The sequence below is a fragment of the Myxocyprinus asiaticus genome, chromosome 5 (assembly GCF_019703515.2).
Source record: "Myxocyprinus asiaticus isolate MX2 ecotype Aquarium Trade chromosome 5, UBuf_Myxa_2, whole genome shotgun sequence".
Lineage (NCBI taxonomy): Eukaryota > Metazoa > Chordata > Actinopteri > Cypriniformes > Catostomidae > Myxocyprinus > Myxocyprinus asiaticus.
Genome location: NC_059348.1, coordinates 38,538,090 through 38,552,363, shown reverse-complemented (window position 1 = coordinate 38,552,363; position 14,274 = coordinate 38,538,090). Strand labels below are relative to the sequence as shown.

At 37.9% G+C, this 14,274-nt stretch overlaps 1 protein-coding gene across 1 annotated transcript in view; it reads right to left on the bottom strand.

The window, feature by feature from the left end:
• Positions 1–14,274, bottom strand: part of LOC127441374 (laminin subunit gamma-1) — a 125,833-nt gene that overhangs the window by 40,154 nt on the left and 71,405 nt on the right. The window contains exons 2-3 of the mRNA XM_051698708.1: positions 10,174–10,478; positions 3,661–3,791 (exon numbers count right to left, since the gene is read on the bottom strand). Of these exons, the coding sequence (XP_051554668.1) occupies positions 3,661–3,791; positions 10,174–10,478 (436 nt within the window). The remainder of the gene's footprint in view (positions 1–3,660; positions 3,792–10,173; positions 10,479–14,274) is intronic.

Here is a 14,274-nt window from a genome sequence, read left to right as displayed (position 1 = left end):
GTTTTACACGCAAAGCAATTGAATAGCTTCAGAACACTTGTAAACTAGTGCACTAGTCATTTAAATTACTAATTTGGTACTTTATTGGTGCTTTTTAGAACTTGACAGACCATGGCCTCTGTAAGCTTGCTCAAAAAAATTTTTTATTAGTGTTCTACAGAGGAAAGAAAGTCATACAGGCTTGGAACGACATGAGTGTGAGTAAATGATGATCAACTTTTTATTTTGGGGTCAGTTATTCTTTTAAGCACTCATACAAGGGGATAAGAGGCCAAGAGAACAGAAGCAAAAGCGCTGTTGTGAGTCAGGTATAGTCTTGCCAGATTACCAAAAACAATTTAACATCTATTAAGTACCCATCGAAATCAGAGCATGGGCCAATGTTTGGGCACAAAACCTCATTTGTACTAATTCCTCAAAGCTGGCTGAGCACACAGCAGTGAGCATATTCTCCTGCACAGACACTGTGACAGAGGCCTCTCAGAACAAGAGAGGACTTGTACAGCTGAAGCCACCTCTTGCATATTGTATCAGGTGTTTCTTGGCAAAGTCTCATGGAAAAGGTGATGTGAGGAATAATACCTTGGTGCTGGATGTGCTCTCATCGGATGTACATATTTCCTGATCCTAAAATATATGTTTACCAGAGATGCATTAAAACTACCAGTAGGCTTTCTGGCGCTGGCCACAGTTAACATCTCTGGGTCTAGGTGTGTTCATACGGCAATCAAAAAGCCTATTTCTCATTAGTCAGTCATAGTCAGTTTTCTTTGCAGTCCGAAGGGCTCCATAAAAATCTTCAATTTGTTGGCAGATGATTTGTTGAGCAAGGCGTGAATAGGTCAATAGGTTTCAATTCAAAATCTCATTTGGAATGAACATGCACATAGAATTTTTGGCTTTATTGTGAAAATGCCTTAAAGGAATAGTTCACCCAAAAATGAAATTCTCTCTTCGTTTATTCACCCTTATGCCATCCCAAATATGTATGACCTTCTTTCTTCTGCTGAACACAAACAAAGAGTTTTTGAAGAATATCTCAGCTTTGTAAGTCCATACAATGCAAGTGAATGGTGACCAAAACTTTGAAGCTCCAAAAGCACATAAAGTCAGCATAAGAGTAATCCATCCATAGGAATACAGTGTTAAAAACCATACATTCAGAAGCGATATAAGTGTAGGTGAGAAACAGATAAATATTTAAGTCCTTTTTTACTATCAATCTGCACTTTCACTTTTAGCTTCTTTTGTTTTTGGTGATTCGGATTCTTTGTGCATATCGCCACCTACTGGGCAGGGAGGAGAATTTATAGTAAAAAGGCCTTAAATATTGATCCGTTTCTCACCCACACCTATCATATCGCTTCTGAAGATATACATTTTACCACTGGAGTCTTATGGATTACTTTTATGCTGCCTTTCTGTGCTTTTTTGAGCTTCAAAATGTTGTTACTCATTCACTTGCATTGTGAGGACCTACAGAGCTGAGAAATTCTTCTAAAAACCTTTGTTTGTGTTCAGCAGGAGGAGGAAAGTCATACACATCTGGGATGGCATGAGGGTGAGTAAATGATGAGATAATTTTTGGGTGAACTATTCCTTTAACTAGTAGGGCTGCACAATAAAAATACAAATAAATCAAGATTACAATTACGGATGTAGCGTTTAACATAGTGAAAAGTGTTGATTAAAGCATTCCATTTAAGTCTACTCCAGTTGTGTCAAAGGTCGATAGCTATGCTGATTATAATAGGATGGGCACGTTCTAGTTTCAAAGTTGCATCGCATTCTGTCTATAATTTGTTTTTCACACTGCTTAGAAGGCTAATGTCTTGTTTTACTGATATATAAATCAGCAATAAATTAATTCAGAAACTCATTTCTAAGCTTGTTTTGGATGTGTAGTCTACATAATACAATGGCATACACAAAATAAGCATTTTAAACGTAAATTGTAGGCCTATTAATCAAAATTAATAAATCGTGATCACAATATCAAGAGAAACAATCAACAAATAATGGACATTTACCACAGTTTCAGATGTGTAGCCAACATAAAGAATATGGCATGCAGTTGTCCTACACAAAATATGTATTTTGTAAATTGTATTAATGAAAATTAATAAATTGCGATAAAAAAAAAAAATGAAGGGAAATAATCGACAATAATAATTTTGCCGTAATCGTGCAACTCAATTATCCAGACTGAGCACGCATGCCTGTCAGTCAATGCAGATGTGTCTGCAGGACAGGAGCTGTGAGGCCCATGAGGCAGCAGATGTAAATTATTCCCTACCCTCCGCAGACCTCCTGTCTCTCCGCCCGCCCCATTCCAGTTCCTCTGCGCTCTGTAATCCAGCACTGCCAGGCAGGAATGCGGGGAATGTGGACTGTGTAATGGAAATCTGCTCCATATTTCCAACAGTTTAAGGTGAAAAGACATGCAATGGAGGCACCAGGAGATGCTTCACACTTGTTTGACACTGCTCTGATCTCTCATACTTGCTTCCTTTAGCATGTCCTTTCTCTCTACAGCTCAATGTCATATTTGACTGACTCCAAAGACAGGAAAAAAATATAAAAACATACAGGCAGTAAAGAGCAGGGAAGATTTTCAGTGATGTACCTTGGCCTGGCAGGTTGGAGTATTAAGAAGTACGTTGGTAAATTTATATAATGATGTGAACACATGAAAGGAAACAGAGTAAAGTAGCTATTCCATATTTAACAGAAGTGAAAAAATTCACAGTACAATGGGCTTTTTTTTTTCTGTGCATTGGTTGATTTTTTTTTTTTGGTCACATCAAAACAAATGTTATTTTTTTTAAAGTTTTGAAAGCATATTTACCATGGCAGCTTCAACTAAACTTTAATGTTCATATTTGTTATTAAAGAATAGTTCACCCCAAAAAAAAATTCTGCCATCATATATGCCATGCTAGATGTGTGACTTTCTTTCTACTACTGAACACAAGCAAAGATTTTTAGAAGAATATTTCAGAACTGTAGGTCCATACAATGCAAGTGAATGGTGACCAAAACTTTGAAGCTCCAAAAAGCACATGAAGGCAGCATAAAAGTTTGTCATCATTCACTTACCTTGATATTCTTTTAAAAATCTTTGTGTACTGCAGAAGAAAAAAAGCCATACGCATCTGGGATGGCATGAAGGTGAGTAAATGATGAGAGAACTGTAATTTTTGGGTTACTATTCCTGTAAACGCATGTGAATAACTGAGTGTGTTTTGCTTTTGTTTACAATATTTTTTCAGAGACTAACAAAAATGAATAATTTGGCATGAATAATTTCGGTGCAAAAAAAAAAAAAAAAAAAAAAAGAAAAGAAAAAAAAAATTGCGCATTTTTAGTTGTTTCAACTTGTTTTATCGCTGTAAACTGGCCATGCAATTAAGCGAATACTAAAACATGCCAATATCTCAGAGTCAACCTGCCTGAATTGGTCTCACAAAAAATTAACCAATATATTGACATATTTATGGTGGAGACTGAACCAAATAAATTCTATAATGATAACATTTCGCAAGGGGAGTTGGAAGATGACCTTCGCACAAAAACACAGATTTACCGAATTAAACTTGTTTTATGTTCAAAATGAAAAACAACAAACAAACAAACAAATAACAAAAAAACACAGCTTACCTTCCTCCCACTGCAAAGTCTGAGATAGCATAGTAGTAGGACTTGAGAACTTTGGGATCATTGAAAACTTCATCTCCGAAAGTGTTTAATCTGTTCAGGGTCACTTTAATGTCTGTGGCAGTCACCCAATCCTGAGCAGATAAAAAAATAAATAAGACAAGAGCAGTTACAAATGTTACAAATGATTCACTATTATAAAGAGGCATAGGTCAATAAAAATAAAGAAAGTAGATTATGGGATGCAAACTACAGAAAGAACATTAAAAATTATTTTTTTATAATGTTTATTGGAGAAACAGAAAGGCAACATTTTGCAGTGAAGGATCCCCATCTGTTCTGTGCACAGATGTTTAAAGAAAATAAATACTCCGGTCTCTAATCTAAACCAAACCTGCTGGAGGCAGCGTAATGTGGAGAGGAAACATGCATGTCTGCAGATGGTTTCATGGGAAGAGAAAAACACAAGTCTGAAGTTTAACCAGTAACTGCCATTTAGAGTCCTTAGAAACATGATGTCACACATTATTTGCTGTTGAACTTTGCCTGCTTGCGGTCACATGTTGGGAGTGTCAGTGTGAATGGCCTCAGAAACCAACGAAACCAAAACATGACCTTTCTAAAATTATTTCCTCCAGCTTCTCTATAAACTGTGAGTTGTTACTTTACAAGCAGGGCTGACAGAACAACACGGGAGGTTAACATGGACAAATATAAGTCAATTGAGTAGTGGTGAACATCTTCAGTCGGCTAAACCCCTGCTGGCACCTATGAGGAAAAAGTCCTTAAGTCACCCTGACACCTTCTCAATAGCTGACAGCTGTGATTCAGAGCATGTTCCTTTTTTCTTGCTGGCACCGAAAATCGCCTGCTTACATGTGAAGTGACTGAGACATATAAACTACCAGTCACGGTTCGTTTTGTTATGTGCCATCGTGTTACTACAATAATTGACCGGTGTGCAATACAGTGTCATTTAAACCGTTCGCATATCAGAGCCCGCTGCAGACGCGTTTGAGCTCATAATGTTAAAGTGCTCGCCTGTTTCATTCTCCCTCTCTCTTCTCAAAAGTTCCCTGTAACTTTTAACTGTCTTGTCTAATGATAAAAATGTAAATATCAATAAAACTAACATCATATGCTGTCTGCAAATATGCGCATATCTCATTTAAACAGATGTAATAAACCAACCTCACACAACTTCAGCAGATCCAGCATCCTGTGGATCACTCATTTATTTACCTCTAAAGCACATATTCTAACAGCCTCTCATCAGCAGTTCCCTGTAACTTTTCTAATGTAAAAGGCAAATATCAATAAAACTTGTATTATATACCGTTTGCAAATTTAATATCTTCCTCTGAAGCACATATTCTATCAGCCAGAACAAAAACTTCAGAATCAGGATGAAAAGTTCCTCTGATTCACAAATCATGATGACAATCCATGCAGGCGATCCAGGCCGTTTAAACTGTCAGGAGATTGCTGGATCAACACGACCGCGTGAGTGCAACTTCAAGGCTGCGTTCAAAACCAGGAAAATGCTGCCTCCGGAGGCTGTATACGGAGGTACGATGAAAATAAGGTGCTTTTCCAACTGTTCGAAGACCAGTTTCCTTAAGAGTTCCATTCATTCAAAACAACTATCAGTTAAGTCATTAACTGATCAGGCAGCAAGGTAGCAAGTCAGCTGCCTACATTTTCGGATACAGCCCAAGGTAAAAGTGCTTCATGTGTACTATAAGTAAATGTCTTATTCACTATACATTGTATGTACAATTGGTTTGATTCTGTATGTTTTGAGAAAATTCGCTTGCTAACGTGGACATGCCATCCATGGTTGCTGGACTAGTGTGTGTACTGTTATTTCCTTCTTCATAATATATTAACAATTTCTTCATGTGCAAATAAATTACTAAAATTTGATGACTAAACAGAAATCTGAAAAACTGCTATCTACCATTTAAAATACAATATTATTTTTTAGTTTTGTGTGAAATTGAGTAAATATAATGCTAAATAAGAGTTTATATATATATATATATATATATATTTAGCAATTTTATGTTTATGTTATTTACTATATTATATTGTGTGATATATCGGCATTGTATCGGCCACCCTGCTCTCTGGATATCGGCCATTAAAAAAAAAAAACCATCGGTCGACCACTACTATAAACACAGATTCCTCACAGTGAAATGTGTGGATCATCCATAATCTCATCTGTTCCTCACACACACAAACTATATTATGGCTTAGAAGACTTTAATTAACACATAAAACCTGTATGGACTACTTTTTAAGAATGTTTTTAAAGCTTTACAGCTAGTCACCATCAACTTTCACTGTATGGAAAAAGAACGAGCAGGACTGTGTTCCATTAAGCAACATGGTGACATGTTGACAGAATTGTTATAATTGGGTGAACTATCCCTTTCAGAAATGCGATATAACAGGATCTAACTGTAAGCACTGCTCGGAAAGTAACAGCTAATTTTCAACTAACGATACTAATAATGACAGATCATGGTTGAAGCAAATTTGCAATGGATTATTTTTGCAACAAAGTTCACAAAAAACCTTGTCATCTTCACTCATCGCATGCTTCTATAACAAATCAGGTATGACAGCCATATTATGACACAGAAACAGATCCATTCCAATAAAGAGTTGTGGGCTTTGGTATTAATAGCTTTATGCCACATGAGATGACTAATATGGAAGCATCTAACAACAAGGCTAAAACTGTACATTTGGTAAAGGTAGCCTGTTACATTTGACAGGATTTCTAAGTGTGTAAAGCTCAAAGTTTACTTTGGCCAGATGCGAGCTTCCACACACAGGACGTGTGATACAAATCTCAACATCAGCAGAGTGCTTGAGCACTGAACGGGTGCAGCCAGGTTTTTCTAACGGTGTGTCTTTCAACGTGCAGAATGCGCATGCGCCTGGAATTATTTGCACGAATTAGTGGATCCACAAGGTGGCAATACTCACATTTGAGCCGTTGCTGTCACGAAGAAAAGCTAGAACAAGATGCAATCGGCAGTAAATAACATGAGACGAAGGCAAAAACAACAACAGTCGTAGTGTGCATGCGCCAACCGCCTGTGTATGTGCGCACCATCTAATGGAGTATTCTTTGACATACTAGCGTTTGACTGTACGCAGATGTGGAGCGTTCATGTCAAAATCGAGGTATACTTTGGGCTTAACACTGAAAAAAGTATGAGCCCAAAATTTTACATAATATTGCCTTATTATGCCATTCAAATAAGGTCTTGGACACATTAAAATTCAGTTGTCTAGTGTAGAGGTAGACCGATATATCGGTTTTACCGATTAATCATGCCGATAGTAGCGTTTTGGAACTATCGGTTATCTGCAAAAATCTATGCTGATAGTTTTTCTTTTTATTCCTCATCAATACTCCTCATCTGGTGATATATATGTATGTATTTTGGGCTTGTTTTTAGTTAAAAGTCTCTTGTTATACACCAAATCTGAATTTTTCTGGTTATTACTGGGACTTTGGTTGCACAATAAACTGCTTTTGGGATTTTATTCATTTTGGAACCTCAATGTCTGTGCCTTTCATACTAAGGAGGAAAGACTACGAAATGTTTTTCATTCTATAAATCAGTTTTAAAAAACTATCAGTCTATTAATCTTTATTGGCATTTTCCACCACCTTAGTTATCGATAATGGCAAAATCCACTATCGGTCGACCTCTTATTTAGTAACACATGAATGCATTTAAGCAACAGTTATAATAAAAATTGAACATTACTCAAGTAATCAGTGATACTGTCATATTTAACTAAAGACTTCCTAAAATAACTGACAGGAGAAAATTACATCATAACAAACATTCTGACCTAATTTCCATAAACAATATGACACTTTTCCACAAGAATATAGACCCCTACCTCATCTCAGGTGGATTAGATACTCTGTTTGCATGTAAAAAATATGGTTTGCGATGCAAAAGGTGGACATAAAAAAATATATGATAAATTGAAGCATTTCTTTTTTCTTTTTTTTTTTAAGGGATAGTTCACTAAAAAAATGAAACACATGGAAGAACATTAGCTTCAGTCACCATTCACTTTTATTGCATCTGTTTTCTGTACAATAAAATTGAATGGTGTCTGAGGCTGTCAGTCCCACACATTCCAACATATCCTTTTGTGTTCCACAAAGGAAAGTCAGGTGAGTAAATGATGAAAGAATTTTCATTTTTGTGTGAACTATCCCTTTAAGATGACAAGCTTTTTGACATGGAGTGTCATTTTGTATTTTCCTGGTCAATGGCTGTGCCGAAGCAAAGCGGGTGCATTTACTCGCGCGATTAACCCAAAGTGAAGCGCTGCGGGCTGTTGGTCCGTTGGGTATACTGCAGCCTCGTCACATTTCAACTTTTTGTTTAGCCTCCCATTAATCTCATGAAAACATGCTGCATGATTATGAGGAAGGATTACATCACGATGTAGACTGGAATGCAGGTGCGGAATTTATATAAATAAAATAGTCTACTCCTCTCTCGCCATTGCTGGCGGGCCAGTGATTACTCCAACATTGGCACGCATGCTATAGGTTGCCGACCCCTGCTTTTAAGACATGTTATCACCCTTCAGGCCATAGTGATCCATAGCTCTTTATGCACTGTATGCACAATAAGAGGAGTACCCCAACACACACAAATACACACTCTTTTCCAGCTGTGTCTACACGTTGCCAAGTAAAATGTGAACAGGGGTGGGAAATCTGGGGGCGTCACCCAGTAACATGTTGCAACTGTTGGCTGTGCTGAGCGAGCAGGAGGCTGCATACCACCTGTATGGCTGAATGCCTCCCCGGCTCCGGGTCTCACGAACACACACCATCCAGCCTTCCTGCCTGCTTCCATACATTAATTGAGCCATAAATTATCTGCTGTCCACCCACCCCTGCTCTTGCACTTATTGCATCTCGTACTTTTAACCTCTTCTCACCTACCCTGTAGCCATAGCAGCATCTTTCTTTGGCTTAGCGTGCAGCCTGATTTCCTTGACTGACAAAGATGATGAATAACAAATTCCATAGTCAGCACTCGGAGAGACTTAGTCAGCTCATTTTGGGTGTCTCTTCATTCAGTTAATTAGTCTGAACAATTGAGTGCTTTGTGGTTTGTGGAAGGATATCAAGTTCTGATGAACTGAAATAATGTAACAGGCCTGTCTCACACTGCACGCGTAAGCAATGTATATTTATTCCAGTACTCATTTACAATTCCTATGTAAGCAGCGTAGCTACAGACAGAGTTTTGCTTAGCCTATTTTTGATTCATATAGTGCACTGAACTCAGCAAAAAAACACAACAACATTAAATAATTAGGGCTGTCAATCGATTTAAAAAATGTAATCAAATTAATTAAATGATATGCCGATTAACTGATCAACTTAATTGCATTTATAAATATTTGCTGAGAAAGGCTCTCTAACAATAATTCTAAATATAATGATTAAATAATTACAGTTATATTTAAATAGTTATAAATATAATAAGTATTATAAATAGAGTAATTCAGAATAATGTAATTAAAATGCATTACATAGATTTATTTTTAGGGCATGTCTAAGGCTGCGTGTACACAAGCATTTTCACTTGTCTAAGGCTGTGTCGCATCATAAATGGATTTTTAGGTCGCTGTGTCAACTTAAACATAGTTTGAAATGTAGAAAAACATGTTTTGAGATCCCTGTATTCGAAATTGTGCTTCGTCCAGCTGTGTTTGAATGCAAGAATGTGTACTCATCTTGTGCTGTCTGCTGTGGTTTGTTGTCTGTACAGCTACACATTGCTTATACAGCTGGAATTTCTCTTACTGCCCCCCTGCTGAAAACAGGTGGTATTGCTCAGATGGTAGGAATATTCCTTATTACGGTCCTGGGTAGTCTTGTTGGGCTTGATTCAAGTTCCAGAATATTAAGCAATATATAGTCTACACTTTGATGGTTTGGTTCCCAGTTGGTACCATTTGATATTAAAAGTGAATGTAAATGTAATCCCACCCCCCACATAAATTTAGATTTCACAACAATAAAGTTTGTTGTAATTGTAATAATGGCCCATTCCCAATAAAGTACTGGCCATTATGTAAGGAAATAATATCTTTATTTTCTGCACATATCTACAGTCCCGTTATGCAGCAGAAACGCTGTCAGTGTAAAAACTTATACTTGAGGTATGAAACTTAAACTGAAAATTACAATTTGGCAAATGCATTGCAAATACTTCGCATATTGTTTGTTGTAAAAATGTTGCTCAGTCTGACCAGAAAAAACTTGGAATTGGAGCTTGCTGCAATCACAACATTACTGCACAACCACACATCTGCAAACAGAGTTTTTGTATTCCCACCAATAACTCTGTTATCTCTGAGGCTGTCAATAAAGTACTTATAAGTGACTGCATGAGTGAGTTACAGTGATCAAGGGATAGCGATAGAAAGAGCGAAGACTCTCATTACCTGTAGTACAGGACTGTTATCGAAATTATATGCGCTGGGTCGGCCCTCGAGTGTAGAAAAGGCCACGTTCCCTCCGGTGAGGGGCGAGATGTCGCTGAACTCGTCCGTGCACAGTGCCTGCTGTTCGTCCTCTCCTGTGCGGATGAAGCCGCGATTCATCTTGCTGTAGGTCTTTTCACAGGAGCCGCTGTAGTACTGGTAGGGAATCCAGGGCCCATCCTCACTAGTGCGTTTATAGATGGCAAAACTCTCAGGGCGGCTGGTGTGGAACTTCAGTCGAACATAGGTGATGTCGAAGGCCTTGCCTAAAAGACAAGAAAAGAAAACATTGAGCACTGAACACTGCAGTCTTATCTTAATTGTTAAACCGGAGATCAACGGATCATTACCGGAGAAGGAAGTCATAATAATTAATGCCTGACCGATATACCGATATAGCCTTTCACCGATATATCGGTATCGGCGTATATTTTACCGATATGAAAACTTTTTTGCATTTATAAAATGTAATATTTAAAAGTCTGGTTTTCCAGACATTAAAATAGGATACGTAATAAAAATAGATTTAATAAATAGTATATTTGCCCTGTGTAAATAATAATATATAGGAACTGTATCTAAAATAAATGAGGGGTGATAAATACTAATACAACAGGCTGGAAAAACAGAAATGTATTCATTTTAATATCCTATATTTATATATTTTGAATGTGTTGAAACTTGACACCGGGCGACTCACCCTAAAAAACTGCACCGTTAGATCGGTTTCATGCTGAAGAGCTGCTTAAAAGTAGGTTTTTTTGTTTTCTCTCTTGTAAATGTAAATGAGTGTAAATGCCAACACCATCATATATGTTGAAAGGATTGATGCCTGTCAACCAAAACATGAGCTCAATGATCTCATTAAATGAGTCTGCTTTTTTAGTACATCAGTTACTGCTGGTCGGAGTCTGCCATAAATATTTAGTTTTACGTAGGGTTACGTTCTACCCAAGTTTGATGGTGCAATGGTCAAATATTTAGTAGAGCTTAAATTGTGACTTAGTGCCCATTTACGCCACAACTAGGCTAAGTTGTAACATACGTATAGCTGGTGCAACCGGCCATATTTGAATTTATTCTTTATTTAAATGGTCAGAATTTGACTGATACTAAACATACAGTACTGATGTTTATTTAGCTATTTATTGTATTTTTATTTATTCTTTATTTAAATGGTCAGCAACTGACTTGTACTAAACATACAGTGCTGATGTTAATATTAAGCGATTTATTTTATTTGTTTTTATTCTTTATTTTAATGGTGGGCAATTGACTTATACTAACAGTACTGATGTTTATTAAGCTATTTATTGTATTTTTATTTATTCTTTATTTTCTCTGTTCATTTCTAGAATTTGTTGACAATGTATAATAATAGTGTCAAATGTTCTTTGATAAAAATATTTGTTTAAGAAAGCAGCCTTCAGGGGCCTGGGTAGCTCAGTGGTAAAGATGCTGGCTACCATCCCTGGAGTTCGCTAGTTCGAATCCCAGGGCGTGCTGAGTGACTCCAGCCAGGTCTCCTAAACAACCAAATTGGCCTGGTTGCTAGGGAGAGTAGAGTCACATGAGGTAACCTCTTCGTGATCACTATAATGTGGTTCGTTCTCGGTGGGGCACGTGGTGAGTTGAGCTTGGTTGCGGCGGTGGATGGCTCCGTGGCAACGCACTCAACAAGACACGTGATAAGATGCGCTGGTTGACGATCTCAGACACAGAGGCAACTGGGATTTGTCCTCCGCCACCCGGACTGAGGCGAATCACTACGCGACCACGAGGACTTAAAAGCACATTGGGAATTGGGCATTCCAAATTGGGAGGAAAAAAAAAAAAAAAAAAAAAAGGCAAGCAGACTTCTGAGTATTTGCATAGTCATATCAGTGCACAATCCATGTAGAAAAGGTCTGTTTTCATTCCAGCAAAAAAATTAGCTATTATAATAATAATCAAGATGGGAAATACCATTTACTTGGCTTTTAATGAAGAGAAGGTTCTCTCCAACCGGTCTGAAATAGCAGAGGTGCAAAGCCCCAGGCATAGCTTGGGAAAGTCACAGATGGGCATACGATCAGATTATAGACATAGTGAGGATATGCAGAACATATCTACTACATAAAAATCCAAGCTGTAGAGAAGAGCAGTGAGGCATGCTCTATAGGGTACAGAAAATTTGATAGGAATATCTCTCTTTTCTCTGATTAACAATTTGTATTGATTCACATAAATGTACCTCATAGAACAAAACATATACATAGAATCAAACTTAACCCCAACTATTACTTCTCCCCCTCCCAATCCCACCCTAACCCCAGCAACATAACAGTGGTCTTAAATGACATAGACACACATGCACACACATAATTATTATTTTTTTTTAAATACATAAAAAATAAAATAAAAAAAAAAACAACAACAATAATCACACATCTACAAATGACAAATACCTGCCCCATTTCTCCATGAACACTTTATACCTCCCCATTCCTCTGAATGTAACTTCCTCAAAAGGCCACCACCCTTCCCATCTCCGAGCACCACTCCTGAAAAAAGGGTGCTCCAGGCAACCTCCAGCCCCTCAAAATGATGTGCCTGGCTATCATGACACTGGTCAAGACCCAATTCTTTATGTGTCTATTTACAATGTCAATGACCGCCCCATCACCCATGATACAGAGTCTGGGGCAGAATAATACCTGAATACCTAACACCTCACATAACAGACTCTGCACCTTTAACCAAAACTTTTGAATTTCAACACACCCCCAAAAGACATAGGTTAAATCTCCATACTCTGATTGGCATCTCCAGCAGGTGGGTGTGTCTTTAAGACCAAGCCTATACAATTTAGAGGGGGTCCAATAGAACCGATGTAAAATCTTGAAGTTTATAAGGCGCACCCTTGCATCTCTAGATGCAGTTTTTATGTTTTTTAAAATCCTAGCCCATTCTCCCTCCTCCAATTCCAGGTCTAAATCCCTCTCCTATAATCTTTTGAGAGTGGTTGAGACTCCGTCCCCCAGACTCTGAATTAATAAGGAGAAATACACTGATGCCTCATGGCCTTTTCCAAAAGCAGAAATCACCTGTCCCAGAGTATCTGCTGCTCTAGGGCGGTGTATGCTATTCCCAAAAATAGTACAGAGCAAGTGTCATAGCTGAAGATACCTAAAAAAACTGAGATCTGGGCATCCCAAAATATTGAACCAAATTTTCAAAGGATCTCATCATACCACTCTCATAAAGATCACCAAGTGTATTAACCCCCCTGGCAATCCACTCAGACTAACAAAAAGGGGACTTATTAATGCATAGTTTGGGGTTTAGCCATAGGCTCGAGGCAACATTTAGATAAATATCTGAATTAAACACTCTGGACACTTTTGTCCATACTGAGTGCAAATGTGAAATAACGGGGTGTGATCTAACTTCTCTGGTTAGTTTGATGGAAAGGCTTTGCAATGGCAAAATAGGGGCAAGAAGTTCTTGTTCAATGCAAAACAAGGGAGGGGCTCTTTCAGGTGGAAGCGACCAATGAGCCAAATGTCTGAGACCGAATGCATAATAATAAAACAGAATCTTTGGTAGGCCTAGCCCACCTTTGTCCATCGGCCTATGTCACTTATTAAAATTTAACCTGGCACGCTTACCATTCCAAATGAAGGACTTCGCTATGCTATCAAATTGCCTGAAATAAGAGAGGGGGACATCTATAGGGAGAGACTGTAACAGGTAGTTGAATTTTGGAATACAATTCATTTTAATTACATTAACCTTCCCAATCATCGAAGTGTAATGAAGCCCACCTGTCCACATCATTCGAAAACCTTTTTATTAAGGGATCAAAATTAACTCTGACTAAATCAGACAAATTTGCTGGGAATAAAATTCCCAAATACTTAATGCCCTGTTTGGGCCACTGGAAGGCGCCCGGCTGGAAGGCCGTTACTGGACAGTATGCTGTCAAAGCCAAAGCTTCGGATTTAGACCAATTGACTTTGTATCCTGAGAATTTGGAAAAATAATTAACAATTCTGTGGAGGCAAGGCATAGATCTAGTGG